Source organism: Malaclemys terrapin, chromosome 13 (assembly GCF_027887155.1).
Source record: "Malaclemys terrapin pileata isolate rMalTer1 chromosome 13, rMalTer1.hap1, whole genome shotgun sequence".
NCBI lineage: Eukaryota > Metazoa > Chordata > Testudines > Emydidae > Malaclemys > Malaclemys terrapin.
Genome location: NC_071517.1, coordinates 2,490,514 through 2,506,320, shown reverse-complemented (window position 1 = coordinate 2,506,320; position 15,807 = coordinate 2,490,514). Strand labels below are relative to the sequence as shown.

General features: G+C 51.7%; 1 protein-coding gene across 3 annotated transcripts; it reads right to left on the bottom strand.

Annotated features, from left to right (window-relative positions):
* Nucleotides 1-3,506: 3,506 nt before the first annotated feature.
* Nucleotides 3,507-15,575, bottom strand: CHMP6 (charged multivesicular body protein 6). 3 transcript variants are annotated; one of them, XR_008446983.1, is made up of 9 exons: nt 15,467-15,575; nt 13,559-13,668; nt 10,694-10,781; nt 9,980-10,066; nt 9,817-9,882; nt 9,454-9,534; nt 8,640-8,694; nt 6,110-7,198; nt 3,507-5,135 (listed from the first exon to the last, which is right to left on the bottom strand). XR_008446983.1 is itself a non-coding variant. In XM_054047974.1 (8 exons), exons 1-8 carry the CDS (start codon nt 15,527-15,529, stop codon nt 7,146-7,148), a joined length of 603 nt encoding a protein of 200 aa, XP_053903949.1. In that variant the 5' UTR covers nt 15,530-15,575; the 3' UTR covers nt 3,507-7,145. The 3 variants fall into 3 exon arrangements, 2 of the variants coding, with proteins under 2 accessions (XP_053903949.1, XP_053903948.1); XM_054047974.1 differs by having other exon boundaries at nt 3,507-7,198; XM_054047973.1 differs by lacking the exons at nt 3,507-5,135; nt 6,110-7,198 and having other exon boundaries at nt 7,206-8,694.
* Nucleotides 15,576-15,807: the final 232 nt, after the last annotated feature.

The following is a 15,807-nucleotide window of genomic DNA, read 5'->3' as shown; positions in this document are numbered from 1 at the left end:
GCAAAGGTACGTTGGCTGTGACTAGCCCAGTTCATCCAATGGAGCGTCTGACGCAGTGATGCTAATGTGTGTTGAAAGTTCCTGTTTCCCGATATTTTCGTATGCAGTGTCGCTGAATACTTTTACTTACTAACCTACACCAGTGTGTTATTGTGTTGGGGGGGAGGGGCTGCACATGGCCATTCAACGATTCGGGCGCCAGGGCGCTAGCTGCTGCACAAATGGATAGTAGGAAGAGAGTCCCAGCGGCAGAGAGCTTACAGCCATGTGGATGAAACAAAGAGGGGGGCAGGGGCAAAGATGAGCAGGTTTCTTCAACCCTGGCCTTTTCCTCTGATCTCCTGAGCTGCACGGCTTGTTCCTGTGACTGGGAATGTTGCATCAGGATCACTATCGCAAACCCGCAAAATGTGCTGGGAGCCCAGCTGAGTCTGCCTCTGCCAGAGGGGCTGGTCTCACAAGTCCTCAGCCTAGCCCAGTGGTTACAGCAGAGGGCTTCAAAGCCAGAGCTCCTGGGTTCTCTCTCTCTCTCTCACTGGGCTGCGGGATCACGGACAAGTTACTTCCCTCGCTCTCTGCCTGGATTTTTCCCATCTTTACTACGTTACCTACCCTAATTAATGCTTGGACAGTGATTTTGAAAGGCACAGTATCATTATGAAGATGGTAGAAAGGAAAGTGGGGGGACCCCAAAAATATAAGCTGTACATTTCCTGGCTCAGTGTTCACAGGGGAGGGTAGAAACCCCCCTGCTCCCACCAACGGAGAGATACAGAGCCAGTGACTCTAAGGCACCAGCTGGCAGCATATGCACCGTGAAGGCAGGGGTCACCTGCTGCCTTTGGTCCATCGCCCAGGTGCAAACACTGGGAAGCTGCATGCTTCACCCCTAGGGCTAAACACACCTAGATCCAAAGGCATGAGACGTCAATGGAGTCGCTGATTTTTATCTGAGCACTTCCACTGTGGGCACATCCGAAAACATCTGGACAAGTGGGGGGTCTGTGACCTCTTCAGCCTTTGTCAGAGCTAAGCCCCTCTCCCCTTTCCAGCCCGCCCCAAAATCCAGCTGTGTTGGCATAGAAACGACAACAGGCCTGGCGTGGCGTCATCACAGCAGTTACACAACTCAATTAAATATAGACTAAAAGGGCTGCAGTGATTTCAAAAGAAGAGGGTGTTCAGGCCACGAGGGAGCGTGTGTGAAGAAAGTGTCTCCCCCACACAAGGCACCAGCTTCCGGGCAACTCCCAGAAGAGCGAGGGGAGGGGAGGGGATCATCATGACTTTTTAAAAAAGCCAGAGTACAGAGCCAAGGGCTGTTCAGAGGCACCAGTACCTCGTGGACAACTCTGAAGAACGTTCTATTTAAAGGCAAGGCTGCTTGCATAACCTCTGCTGTAATTCCCTCTCCCCCTCACAAACATTATTCCCAGGAACAAGATCTGTGCACCCGCAGAATTCACCTGCTCCCTGAGGCCCAGCATTGGGCGAGCTCCGTGGGGCGAAGACGGCGGCTGAAGCCAGGAAGGAATGGGCAGCAGCAAAGGCCCCTCTGGAACAAAGATTGTCTCTCCAGCAACTACAGGATGGAAAGGTGGCACTGTCTCCCAGCAGACCCGCGCCATCCCTGCGTTCTGCCCGGGGTCAGATGATCTTTCCATTTCAAAACATGTCACGTTAAATGCTGTGGTGCTTGGATCCTGTGCTGATTGGCGCATTAGAAATACCACAGAGACTCACGTTCAACAGCTCGGCTAGAAATGACAAATCACCAGTCTCTGTAAATGTTAAGGGGCTACAAGGGAGACAAGACGGGTCAGGTAAGATAGGTTATTAGATCCCCCCTCTGTTGGTGAAAGAGACAAGCTTTCAAACTACACAGAGCTCATCACAGGTTATGGGGCTGCAAGTCACTCCCACTGTCCCCTTAGCTTGTGATGGGCATCTTTAAAAGCACATTCTTTTGGTGGTCACAAACCTTTGCACTAACCCTGCTGTGCAGCATCCCGAGCAGGGAAGACGGCATCAAACATCCTGTGCAGTGAAGCTGCCAGGGCTGTGGTGCAGGGGCGGGGAAGAGTAGGGGGAGTGGGGAAGTCTCTAGGGATGCTTTGTGTGGGTGGTAGAGACAGTGGGAGCAGCATGAGCTGCTGGGTTTAAGAGGGATTTCATTAGTGACATGCACTGTTTCTTCAATGAATTTCTTTGAGGAGGAAAGATGCTTGAATGAAGAATCTGGCCAAGTAAAATCCAGCGGGAATGGATCCAAATCCAGACCCCCCACTTCCCCCACCCTTGCACGGCTGGACAAATAGTCACAGGAAAAGCCAGTTCAGCTGCAGGTCAAGAGCAGCCAAGACCTCTGGGCGTTCGATCCTCTTGGGCAGAGAACTGCACACGATGCCCTGGGCCAGAGTGGAAGGGGTGGCCAGGGTCCCACTGGAGGAGGCAGCTGGGAGCCCCCAGCACCAGCCTCTTGGTTCAGTCAGTGGAGTAGGTGTAACTCCCAAACCACCCCCGGCGGGGTGGAGAATCGCATCGAGCCCCACACACTATGCTGCATCCCATTACCCCAGTCCGCGGGTGCTGCTCTCTATCCCTCCAAGGGCCGGGGGTTGCAGGGCATGTGCCTGGTTTTAAAGGCACCACATTACCAGGCCCGGAACATCTGTTCAAAGTGGTGGAGCCGCTACTGGCTACAGCCTTCTTCGCGGTTTCAGGACCGCCTGCGAGGGAGGCCCAGCAAGTGTCTGAGCAGGGAACGTGATAACCACGCGGCCGTCCAGCCAGGCCCCACTGCTATTAATGAAAGTCGGAACTAACCCGCAGCTCAGCCTTCCGGCAGCCCCGTTTCCTCACCTGGTTCATTCTTACCGAGGGCCCCTGACAAAGAGCTCGTTTTCATGGCAAAACTGGAACCATGGAAGGGGGAACTTCCACCCTCAGCCCCATTCTGTCATGCTGGAATCACCCCGGTTGCAGACCAGGCACCTGCACGCACCCCTCCTCCTTTGCCAGACTCTGACTCGCCCAGGGACACTGGAGGCTGTTTTACACTTTGAGCAGCTCTCAGCCCAGCGCCTCCCCTCCACCACTACAGGGGGTGAAGACAGTCACAGCCGGCTGAAGCGACGGGTTTACACCAGATTTACCCTTCTCAGCCTTCATTCTAGCTGCCAGTAGCAACTACGGTTTAGTATACACCGTGCACCACATCCACACACTCCCAGCTCTCTCTCTTCCTCTCCCTCTCCATTTTACCTGGCTGCAGTTTGCACCCAAGCCACACCACAGTCTTGGCAATAGTACTGTAACTTGGTAACAAAATTCTGCTCCTCAGATCCACCCAGCTGGGGTTGCTCTGTGCTACAGGAGTGCAGGTTCTGGCCCTTCCTTTCCCAGCTCTCCCCCAGCTGTAGGGAGGAGGGCTGGGTGGGAGATGGAAGGCCCCTCTCAGTCACTCAAAACACATTTATCATGACAATCTGATTACGGAAGCTGAATTGGGTGAAACCATTAGAAATGCTTTATTGTTATAACACACCACAGAGGTCACGCACCCCTCCTGGCTTTTCCTCCCAAGGAGACACGCAGCATGAGCTGTTGGATACAGAGATTAAAACAGGAAAGGGTTGGCAGAGCAGAAAGTGGTCATTTCACTGTCTTGACCAATGCAGCATGCTGCATTAACCCCTTCAGTGCTGACCCAACTGCCTGTCTGGGATATGAACCCAAAAAAGGGTCATGAGCAAAAGACCACGGAGGATAGCAGAACATTTAGGTCCCTGCCTGGCACTTCAGTGCACCTGACACTTCAAGAATGCTAATTCCCCTAAGCCTGGCTTGCACGGCCTTTGTTAGCACGACATTCACTAAAGCCCAGAGGCCGAGCAGAAGCGCGTTTCCATCTCTCCTCTGACACGGTGATAAGCGATAGCCCTGCCTGAGGGAGCCTGCGCACCATCGGAAAGGCCTTGCACTCTTCTCCATTGCCACAGTCCAGCATCTACTCCGACTGGCCAGAATGAGTCAGCTACGGTGAAATGAGAGTAGCCACAGAGGGCACTAGTGAGAGATTAAATACATAAAGAATGTGTTATTCCAAAAAACCCACCCACACACTGAGCTTGTGAGGACAGAGCTCCCTCTGGTGGAGAAACGTGCATATTGCAGAGACAAGGTGTGTGAGGGTCTTTTAGTGCAGTGGGTCTCAACCTGTGCTCTGCGGACCCCTAAGGGGTCCATGGACAATGTCTAAGGGGACTGCAAAAGAGACTGAAAACGTACTGAACAGAATTCAACTATAGATTTCCAAGGGGGTCTGCACCCCATTAAAACAATGTTAGGGGTCCCCAAATGAAAGGAGAGAACCCCGATTTTATTGGACCAGATCTGGTGGTGAGAGAGAGACGCTTTCAAGCTTACACTGAGCTGTTCTTCAGGTCTGGGAAAGGTACGCCAAGTATCACGGCTATATATAAGGTGGAACAGATAACCGCTGATGCTAAACATATCATAAGGGACAACTCAGAGTGACCTGGCCTGTTAACACCTTTGCAGTAATACTATTGAATGGTCTCTCACAACATGTGTTAACTGCTTATGCTAAATCATCTCTTCCACCTTGGACTTAGCTGTGACCCTCAGAGTACCGCTCCCAGACCTTAACAAGAGCACTGTCTGGCTCAAAACCATCTCTCTCACCACCAGAAGTTGGTCCGATAAAAGAGATTCCCGCACCAACCTTGTCTCTCATATATCCCGGGACCAACACGGTGACAACCACCCTGGAAACATGCATACTGCATGACATTCAAAGGCTTGAACTGGCATCAAAGTCTACTTTTAAAATAAATGGGGGTGGGGGGAATAAAGAGCTGACTCACCCGCATTAGCTCTTGCCTGTCAAAGCCAGGCTTAAGGGCCAGTTCCCTGGTAGCTCCAAAGAGGACTAAGATGACACACACAGAAAGGGGAACATGTTAGCCCTGATCTGTTGGTTCCAGAAAGAGCTGGGTTAAATCACACTGAACAGAAGTGCCACTTTCACCGTGAAAAGCAGAGTCCCCCGGAGGGCTCGAGCTGCTGTGAGGGTGAGGGGTCTCGCAGCACCCATTTGTGCCTCGGCTTTGCTGGAAAACACAAATAGGGATCCACTGCTAAAAGCCTAAAAATATCATGTTCCAAGGGGCCTGCCACCTAGAGGACTCTCCCATCTCTTGCAGGAGTGAGACAGCTCAGAGCCCAGCCCTTGGAGTTCCCCACACACAGAATCCAGTAAAACAAGATTTTAAAGGAGTACTTTTGCTGTTGGCCCTTCGCTACTGGAAAGCGGCACAGCCCCTGGGAATATTTATTATCTAGCACCAAGTCGCAAATTCCCCCAGAAGCATTCACCTAGCAGCACCCAAAGAGCTCTCTGGCTATCTTACATCCCACTGCCCCATTGCAGAGAGGGTGAATTGAAGGGGGTCTTCAAGCAAGGGACACGATGCCAAGCACTGTTGGCGGCAGGCCCTGCTCAGGCTGACAAGGCGAGGCTGCAGACGTCCAGCAGAGCATGCTGGTTTCCAAGCACAGAGAAACCCAGGTGCCACCTACCAGCCCAGGGACAGTTTCTGTGAACACAAGGTCAGTTCAGGACAGAGAGTGAGCACCATTCAGGCGTTGCAGCCTGGGCCCCAGGTTTCTGTCTGATTCATCAGCCAACCTGTCCTGTCTCCTGCACCACGGGGAAGTGCAGAGCCGTCCTCTGCAGCTCAGTGGAGTCACACATTGAACTCCTTTTTGCAGACGTGGAACATAAAAGTACCCAGGGTCTTTGTGGGGATAATTTAAGAAACCACACGCTTTGTTCCCAGGTACGGAATCAATCACCTGTTCATACGCACTCACGCCTTCCACCCCTCTCCCCCCACACACGTGACACACAATGGGGAGTGTGGATATCTGAAAGCAGAAGCCATTTCAATCCATCTGCATCTTGCAAAGGTGAGTCCACCTCTGGGGGGGAGCAGAGCAGTCGGGGGACAGCTTTTGAGCAGGATCCTAAGCCAGTGAGTCCCTGTTCTAGTTTTAAGAGGCTCATCAGATTCCTAGAACTTACGTTCTGCTCGGTCACACCTAGCACCATAGGTTTCCACAGGCAAACGGGCAACAGTGCGAGAGCGGAATAAGACATTCTGACTCGTGCCCTGGGAGGAGACTTGGCCTTTTCCATCTCACTGCAGGGCAACTTTTCTCTCACGAGTGCTGTTGCGGCCTATTGTAAATCAGGCCAATTGGCCTGTCGAGAGCACAGAGATCCCAGCCCAGAAGAGTGCTGGCCTCCCAGATAAGCAAGTTTTAAAATAAGATTCAATGGGAGGAAGTTCTCTGCTAGCAGCCTCACCACACCCACTTTTGTGCCGGGCCCAGCGTCATAACAGCTTCACTACACCTCACGCAAGGGTGCTTGAGCTGCAAGAGATTTGAAGTAGTAAAACTTTTCTCCTCATCCCTCCGGGCTTCTCCTTCAGCAGAGAGGCTGTCGCTACCCACAACGTCACTGCCTGCAGGAGGTCAGAAGTGATGCTTGTGCTCAACTTGGCTGCATGCTGCCCATGCCCTGAGAGCGAGCGCTCAGATCCCAGTGCCAAGCCAGACAGTCTGATTTAGACACTGGAGCCCCAGCCAGTCGAGGAAGAGCAGAGGGACACAGAGGATCACAGCCAAAGGGAAGGTCTGACGGGTTCCTAGCAGTGCCATGTAACATAGTGACTATGAAAACCATTTTTCACCCTCCAGTGTTCCAAGACCAGCACATGGGCTTCTAACAGATCAGTAATGGCAGCACTGGTTGCACAGGCAGATTTGCACTTGAAAGCAGCCTGTCGAAAGCATTTGGCTTTGGAAGTTTTAAAGTCACTGTTTAATCCAGAGACAGCGCAGCTGAGTGAGTTTAGAATTTAAATTACAAAAAGAAAGCACTAGAAAATAATCTTGATACAAGAGCGATAATCTGCTGCGATTCCCTGCCCTGCGCAGGAAACCTCACTCCAGCACATTCGCCCAGCGCAGCTGGGATGCTACTGTTCCCAGAGCATGCTGGGATTCCAAACGGTCCATGATGGAAGTATTTGGGGTTGTCCCCAGGAGTGGAATTAAGATGCTGCCACCAGTTCTGGCTTGGCCTTGATCTTGACAGGTGATGCTTCTGTGGAAGAAAGTTCAGAATAAGAGAAGATAGAGAGTCAAGTCCTGCGAGAGAAACAGGACTCATCTCTCGTGTCTCTGCAAGGGAGGAGCACTCCAGCAGCACCTGGGAAATCTACTGAACGATACACCAAGAGCAATTCTATTTATCCAGCATCTCCCTCTGCCCCACATATTGCTCAAGCAGTTAAAATACAATCTTAACAAATACTGGCTACAGTCTAGAAACCGGAGCAGGAAAGACCAGTGCACTGCATCATACAACATAAGGTCAAAGCAAGCAGTTTCTGCAGGGCACTGGCTAGAGATCTCCCTCCTCTGTGTGTTACGACAACATGCATCCTCACAGGGACTGAGCGGGCCCTCTCCAAGTAGAGCTCACGTTAGGGTGTGGCCAGCCTGCTACTGATTGACAGCCTGGACTGACTGACCCTTGTTTACTGTCCAGCTGTCACAGCCAAAACCAGACGTCCTGCGGCTTTTACTGCTCCTGGCTCCTACAATCAGGAGGCTGGATTCCTCTCCTATAGTGAGGGGAGACTCAGCTCCACAAACCCAGCGTGAGTCCAGCCCCATTTCATCATTCTCCCCCAGGGCAGGGGTTCTTTGAAGCTCTTCCGGCAAGGGCAAAGCCCCATTTCCCTGGGGCCAGACTTTAACTCCTTCCTCCCCAAAGCCAGGCTAAGGCCCAGGAGTGTCACAATTCACCTGCCCTTGCATTCTGGCTCATCATCTACTCCGTGTGCTATCTGCACAACCCCTACAGCGCAGTCTCCTGCACTGGATGCTCAGGGGTGAGGCAGCACATAGGCCCCTTCTGGAGGCAAGAAGCGTCACCTCTGCAGAACCCAGGCCCCATGGGTCCTAGAGTTCTGAGAGACACGGGGCTCATCAGACAGCGATGGGCCTAGTTTATGACCCTAAAAAGAGCAGCAATTGGATTGGAACTGGAGCCCCGCTAGCAGCAGCACACTGTGATAGCAGCCTAGCTGGGAGGGATCCCAACCGTTTCTGGTATCAGACTCCCAAGCCTGACCCACGTTCTGGGGGAGAAACACAACAAGTTCTCTAAGGGTGAGCTTAGCACGCTAACAAGTGTTCTGCATTGTGCTGTGCCAGGAAGCCTCCCTGCCCGTGAGAAATGTCACTTGGGACGGCCTGGTTTACCAGAGGGTAGGAGCGCTAGACCACTGTGCAGATTACGAGACGCACTGCTGAACAACATGAGAGGCTGGACGGAGGCTGGGCTGTGGGGGTGCTGAAGGTCCAGGATAAACTGCAATTGTCAGAAGAAGCTTGCATAGAACTGCACCAGGCACCGTTCAGCTGCTCACATTGAGAAACGCTACATCCACCGCAAACAAGGGGCCCAACTTGCCATTAGACCCCTGAGAAGATGCAGGAGAAGCAGGAAGTCGTGCGATCAAATAAAGAGACTCTACCTGGGGTCTTTTCCGGGAGTGGCTCAGCGGGAACTTCAGGGAGCTCGAGCTGTTCCTGAAAGCACATTCAACATGTCACGTCTCGCTCAGCCCACATGCTGCTGGGTTGGCACAGAGCTCCTTTCAGGCTTCTGCACTGAGCTGGTTTGGAAACTATATGAACAGGTGCTTCTGCCTGCAAAAAGGCATCTTCCCCCAGAACTGCAGGAGACGCCGCTGCTTAGAGCTGCTAGTTTCAGTGCTCTCCAGCGGACCAGGGCATGGCCTGGCTTTGTAAAATGATGTTTATTATGAACACAGATTAGCCATGAGTTTCCTCCTGGCAGGGCTGGCTGCAGATTCCCACCACCACAGCCCCACTGGACGGAAGGTTTCCGGTGGTAAAGCCAGACAACCTCAAAACTGGAGTTTGGAACAGCCATTGACTCCATGAAGGGTAGAGGGATAGAGAACAGAGGTGAAAGTGAGACAACGAAGCCCGTCTGGAACAGGCAAGGTCTTAGTCAAGTACAGTGGGACAGCCGTCCAGTGAAGGCAGTGCCCCGATCCCCAGGATTACGGTCTGTAATAACAGTGTAAATAAAAAACCACCCTCACAAACATTCAATGTGGTTTAAGTGTCTCCTGAGTACAGAGCATCTGGCTGGCTCCTTAGATGACACATAGATCAAACACATGCAGCTATAATTAGGATATCCAGCAGAATTAAATCAATTGCCATCTCTACAGGGGAAACAACCCCTTCCCTGATGAAAGGCTACCACTTGGAAATGTGGACTAAAAGTGATTACCAGAGCAAGAAATTAAGGCTCACCTGAGTAATGGCATTTAATTCTTCTAAAATGGCATCTTCATCTTCTTCGGTGAAGCTGCCGGCCAACATTTCATCGATTTGCTGTGCGGGAGAGAGATAGATGTGCCAATGAACACCAAAGCACGACAGCTCGGCTGCTTACAGCACCGAACACACACACAAAACAGGGCATGTGATAAGGGGACCCCACGACACAGACAGTTATTGCTCTGTTTTTTTGCTGCGGGAAGCCTAAATTCAAACCCTAATTTGGTCACCTCCGAAATGCATTTTGGCGATCTCAGCCTAGCTGGTAGCAAGGAGCAGAGTCCACGGCATGATTGGTCATCTCTGCTCAGGACGGCATGTGTGTGCTAGACGTACCTTTTGATATTCCACAGCATCTTGGGTTTCATCTATTATTCTTTCCACTTCTTCTACTGACATGACCTAGGAGGAGAAAGCCAAAATCTTCACACCAGGGCTGCAGAACAGATGTGAACACCCATAACTCTGCCTCACCCAGAGCTCTCTGGGTCACCCTTACCTCATGCATTTTATTCAGACATTCATTGCCAATTTTCAGGCCTTCAATCACCTTCATTTCAATCTGGGTGAATTCAATGTCCTGGACCTAGGGTAAGAACAGGAGTCACAGCTGAGTCGAGAGCGCTCACCCCCCCATCCATGGGCAGTACAGAAACAGACCAGGCGGCTCAGGCAGCTGGAATATGGAGCCTTTTACTTAGCGGTTATTGGTTCAAATCCACCCCAGGTCAGTAATAACGAGCAGCGGTAACCATCTGATTGCTGGTCCAGGGCCTGTGCGAAATGAATGCCTTAGCTCAGGTGGCTGCATCGACACCACCACTGAAGTGGGCAGTAGCTGGCTCCCTTGTTGGCAATCTTAGCAGAGGCCTAAGTCTAAATTGGCCCTGAAGCTGAACTCCACCCACTTCTAGAAACCGTCTCTTTAAAATGGAGGGGAGGCTTCCATTGCTGCACCAGACCAAGGCTTTACTTACTGACGAGGCACAGGGTTACGGCCCCGTCTACATTACAAAGTGACCTAGTTCCTAACTAGGTTAGGAGATAATCACGGTGTAGCCAGTTCCATGAAATGTTTGTACTACTAGCCTCGCATTAAGGGCCATGACTGTTAGGGCAGTTAGCTGTAATTACACACAGGCAAAATGGAGCCGGCACCCTGAATAGCTGCACACAATAAGCCCTTCCCTGGGATCCGTTGGTTCTTGCATACCATGCGCTCCAGGTTGCTGATTTGGTTTTCTGTTTTATCTAGCAGCTGCTCTTGGTAGCGCTTCTTCTTGAGCAACGACTTGGCTTTTCTGAAGGAATAAAAGAGCAGAAAGAAATCTCAAACAAGGGAGACTAAAAAGATCCCACCAATGCTACATTACAGCTTTTCTGAGGTGTTCCTGTCAAATGTACACGGCAAGTGCAATGGCGGAACAACTCCCATCAGGAAGGAGGTAATAAAAAGGGGCAGATCAGTCAAACATTTAGTCAAGAGATTTCTTTTAAGGAAAGATTAAGCCAGTGACCAATAGATAGTTCTGTGGTAATTCCATAGCATTGGAGTGGGGAGAAAACCTAATGGCGAATTGGAATGAGTGGTTAGTCATCTGCAGAGCCAGAAAACATAACTAAATATGGTGTAACGTTTCTGGCATCAATTCAAATTGTTGCGTGCTCTGAAGTCCACGTCTTTCACTAATGGGGAAGAGGATGGTGCAGCTTACAGAGGATTAACATGGATCACATTAAATTCATATCCACACAACAGAGACTTTAGCAGTCTTCACATGCACCACCCAGAAGCAGCACTCAGTGATGACCTGAAATACTGTTTTTTCTGTCCTTCCATTGCTCAGATCCCCAGCCCTTTCCCCTGTGCCTTTCTCCTACCGTGGCTGTCGCTGGTCTGCCAGCTGGGCACCATCTGCTCCTGCCATTCACTTTCTATCCAGTGTTTCCTGCCTTGGATTTGGTAAATCTTTGGCATTAAAATGTTTTTTTTAAGTGAAAAGCAATCTGTCCCAGGAGAAGCCTTGTGGAGAAGCCATAGTTGTCATGGGGTGGGGAGGGCCCAGCAGGCCTGGCTGTTGCCTTCACTCCTGATCAATAACTAACACTTTCTACCCATCCCTCCCCTGAAAAAGTCTGGGGTCACGTGTAAATTCCTGCTAATCTGTTTGAAGGGGTTTCCTTACCTACTCCAGGCCCAAACAGATTAGCAGGAATTTACAAGTGACCCCAGATATTTTCAGAAAAGACAGTATTTCAGGTCATCACTGGAAGCCGGGCAGACCTCTTCCCATGTATTTTGCTCTGGAGAACGTCTCTTTGGTTTGTTATTAGGCCTAATGAGATGGGACCAACAAATTCCAGACAGAGCCACCAGGGAGAGTATCAGCTCTGTTAGGGAGTGTTCACTGATCAATTAGACTTGTACTGTGTGCACAGCTATGTTATAATTAAGCATGAAGATTTACTGAGCATTTCTGGGAATTCTAAAACACTTCAGGGCTGGGAGGAAGCATCCTAAGATGTGAGACTAATGGCCAACCGACTAACTAGAAAAGCACAATGAAAGGAGACACGTGTATTGCTGTTCCAAAATACAACTCAAAAGGACGTTGTTAACTAAACAGCACATTAGATTGGGTTGCACACTCTTTGGGAGAGTACCAAAAAAACCCAAAAAACCCACAACTGGGCTCTGATCCTGATTGGGGCCTTTGAATGCTATCACAATACATACAAGTATATATATATAAAATCAATAAATAAAATATGCATGCTGTATGCCAGTTCCTTTACCAGTTATCCAAAATACCCGATTATTAACAATGAAAGAATTCTCAAAAACTACTCACAAGTCACTGATTGTGCTGTTTATTTTCAGCATCTCTCCCAGTTTGGACAAAGAAAATAATTAATATAGTTTCCCTTGGGGGATCTTAGTAGTGCAGTGTCTGGGTTTCAAACACTGCAGAGGACTGTTTATTTGTATTATGGTAGCAACCAGAGAACTCCGGTCAAGGCCGCATTGAGCTAGGCACTCAAAATATCATTTCCATTGGTTTTTAAATTGTGTTCATATTTCTACTGATGTGAGCTTCTATAAAAGACTGTCCTTATAAAATTTAAATCTAAAGGGCAAATTTAAGGCAACAACATCACTTGAAATCGGGTCATAGTCAGCCCTCTGCAGTGACTTGGCACTGTTGATGATATGGATATGGAAGTTAGGAAGTTCTAGTTGGGACCAAAGCCCAAAGGCACCAATTCCTTCTGTCCAGAGTACAGATTCTGCTCTCCAAAGCCTGCCTGGAATTCTCTCCATAGGCAGATGAATCTGGATAAGTGTCGTGGCTTTATAATTAAACACAAGCTGAGCCATGCTTCCCAAATTGATTTTTTGCATAAATTGTTTTGAAGGATTTAAGCCAAAGAATTAATTTTGTAATCTTGTCAGCAAAATAAAAAAAAACACAACCTTTGTTTCTTAAAGGACAGAGAGATTGCCGTGAAATCTATTCCAGCTCATGTTTTGGTTAAGAATTTTCCTCTGCAGAGCAAGCCAGCAGTAAAGCTCAGTGAAAAGAGGTATTTCTGGCCAGGGATGCCCAATTTTGCCGAACCCTGGACTGTGTTGCTAACATGTCTGGAGCCTGCAGAACCCGTGTAATTTGTAGAAAAAGGAAATCACTACTTTAGCCCATGGGAACTACAGGTCCTAGCAGGGACTGGTGCACCCAAGTGCCCACACAAATCAAATTATAGCATTAGCAGATTGAAGAGGATGACCACAGTCTATTTTTGCAAACCCTCTTGGAGACTCAGGCAAAGGCCTTCCAAGCTCAGCACACAGGCTCACTCTGAATCCTCCTTTTTAACCTCACTTCGTCTACAGAAAGAAGCCTGACGTACATATCCCATGAACTCATTTCTATTCTATGTTTCAATAACATTTCCTGGTAACTTTACTCCAGATGTTTGAAACAACAAAGATCCTTTTGTATCGCAAAGACACGGTCTTCTCTGCCATCTCCGGCCGTCACATTCTGACACTGATCAGACGCTGCAGTGCCTCACTTACTCTTTCTTGCCATCTCTCAGCAGCTGCCGGGCTACAGATCTCTCTCTTTCCAGATTCAGAGTGATCCGTTTCTGATACTGCTTCAGTTTATCCCGCTGCTGTTTCAGTTGCTAATGGAGAAAAGGAATAAAAACAGCATTCAGTTAAAAGACAAGCTTTGGAAGCTTAACTGTACAACTGCTGTTTAACGGTCCAGGTCAGGCACACCCACTGCCCATTACATCTGTCCAGAGAAGTCCTGATTTTCTAATCGTTTCAGTGCCTAGTTCCTAGAAGACAACAGCACAGCAGGCAGCTAAAGTGGTTAAATGCCAAAAGTTAACCCTCAAACTGTTGTCTCCTCCTTGCTTTGTGACTTCACGCTCCTCAAAAGGAAAAATGTTTGCAACAGTGGCTCCCAAGACAGAAACACTATAGAGCTCTGTGGATTTTTTTACCCCCTTGGCAGCCAGCGGAAACTATGTTCTTCCGGCATGTTACACAAGTAAGTGCTGTCGGGATGTTCCCGGACAGTCAGACACACACAGGTGTGCTCAGCGTGAGCGGGAGTTTCCTGTACATTGTACACGTGGTAGGAAAAACAGAAGAGAGCAGCTACATACATGTCCCTCTTAACATACGTGTAATAGTCCCTGAAGGTCCCAGGACCCAGCACACAATGCACCATCTTGAGCCGAGCATAATGATGTGTGGATCAAGATGGAGAATCATAGGTAACTTTGGTGATCCTACTTCAATGCTAAGGCCCCGATTGTGCAATTAACTCAGTGGGGGTGCCCGGCCTGGTGCCCTACTGCAGTCCCCAGGGTTACCCCTGTGGGGGGCCTGATGCCCCGTGGGTGTATTTGGGAGGGGCCTGGTGCCCTACTGCGGTCCCAGGGGTGTATTGGGGGGGGCAGCCTGGCACCCCACTGCAGCCCCCAGGGGTTTATTTAGGAGAGAGCACTGTGGGGGCCCGGCCTGGCGCCCCAAAGGTAAATAGAGGGAGATGTATGGGGGGGCCTGGGGGTGTATGGGGGGGGCCCGGCCTGGCGCCCCGCTGCGGTCCCGGGGGTGTATTTGGGGGGTGCATGGGGGGGTCCCGGGGGTGTATTTGGGGGGTGCATGGGGGGGTCCCGGGGGTGTATTTGGGGGGTGCATGCGGGGGGTCCCGGGGGTGTATTTGGGGGGTGCATGCGGGGGGTCCCGGGGGTGTATTTGGGGGGTGCATGGGGGGGTCCCGGGGGTGTATTTGGGGGGTGCATGCGGGGGGTCCCGGGGGTGTATTTGGGGGGTGCATGCGGGGGGTCCCGGGGGTGTATTTGGGGGGTGCATGCGGGGGGTCCCGGGGGTGTATTTGGGGGGTGCATGGGGGGGTCCCGGGGGTGTATTTGGGGGTGCATGCGGGGGGTCCCGGGGGTGTATTTGGGGGGTGCATGCGGGGGGTCCCGGGGGTGTATTTGGGGGGTGCATGCGGGGGGTCCCGGGGGTGTATTTGGGGGGTGCATGGGGGGGTCCCGGGGGTGTATTTGGGGGGTGCATGCGGTGGGTCCCGGGGGTGTATTTGGGGGGTGCATGCGGGGGGTCCCGGGGGTGTATTTGGGGGGTGCATGGGGGGGTCCCGGGGGTGTATTTGGGGGGTGCATGCGGTGGGTCCCGGGGGTGTATTTGGGGGGTGCATGCGGGGGGTCCCGGGGGTGTATTTGGGGGGTGCGTGGGGGGGTCCCGGGGGTGTATTTGGGGGGTGCGTGCGGGGGGTCCCGGGGGTGCAGGCTCAGACCGGCGATTGCAGCGTCGGGGCCCGGCCGGGAGACAAGCTGCCACCGGCTGTAGTTAAACCCGGACACGGCGCAGTGGCCGGGCCCAGGCGGCCCCGCGCAGGGACCTGCCCAGGCCGGGGCCGAGACCTCCCGCCCGGCCCCCCCTCACCAGCACGGCCTTGTCCTGCTCCGTGACGCGGCTCCGCCGCTTGCGGCCGAACAGGTTCCCCATGGCCCCGCCACCCCCCGGCCCGCCTCGCCCCGGTACGGCGGCCGCGCAGGGCCCGGCCCGGCTAAAAGCGAAAGGCGGGGGGCGGGGCTGCCGGGGGTGGGGCGGGGCGAGCGCGGGAGGGCTCTGGAGAGACTGGGAGGGGCAGGGGATGGGGTGTGCGCGCGGGGGGGGGGGGCATAGAGAGGAGAGGGGCAGAGAGGAGGGATGGGGGCAGGGGATGAGCTGTGTATGGGGGAGCTATAGGGAGAAGAATGGGGGCAGGGGGATGGGGTGTCCCT

Bases quoted from the DNA above. Each gene is read 5' to 3' on its own strand.
- CHMP6 (XM_054047973.1), bottom strand. From the start codon at position 15,529: ATGGGGAACCTGTTCGGCCGCAAGCGGCGGAGCCGCGTCACGGAGCAG. The intron at 9,883-9,979 runs GTAAGGGTGACC...TTCTCCTCCTAG, and splicing joins GTCTGAATAAAATGCATGAG to GTCATGTCAGTAGAAGAAGT. The intron at 8,695-9,453 runs GTGAGCCTTAAT...ATGTGCTTTCAG, and splicing joins AATTAAATGCCATTACTCAG to GAACAGCTCGAGCTCCCTGA.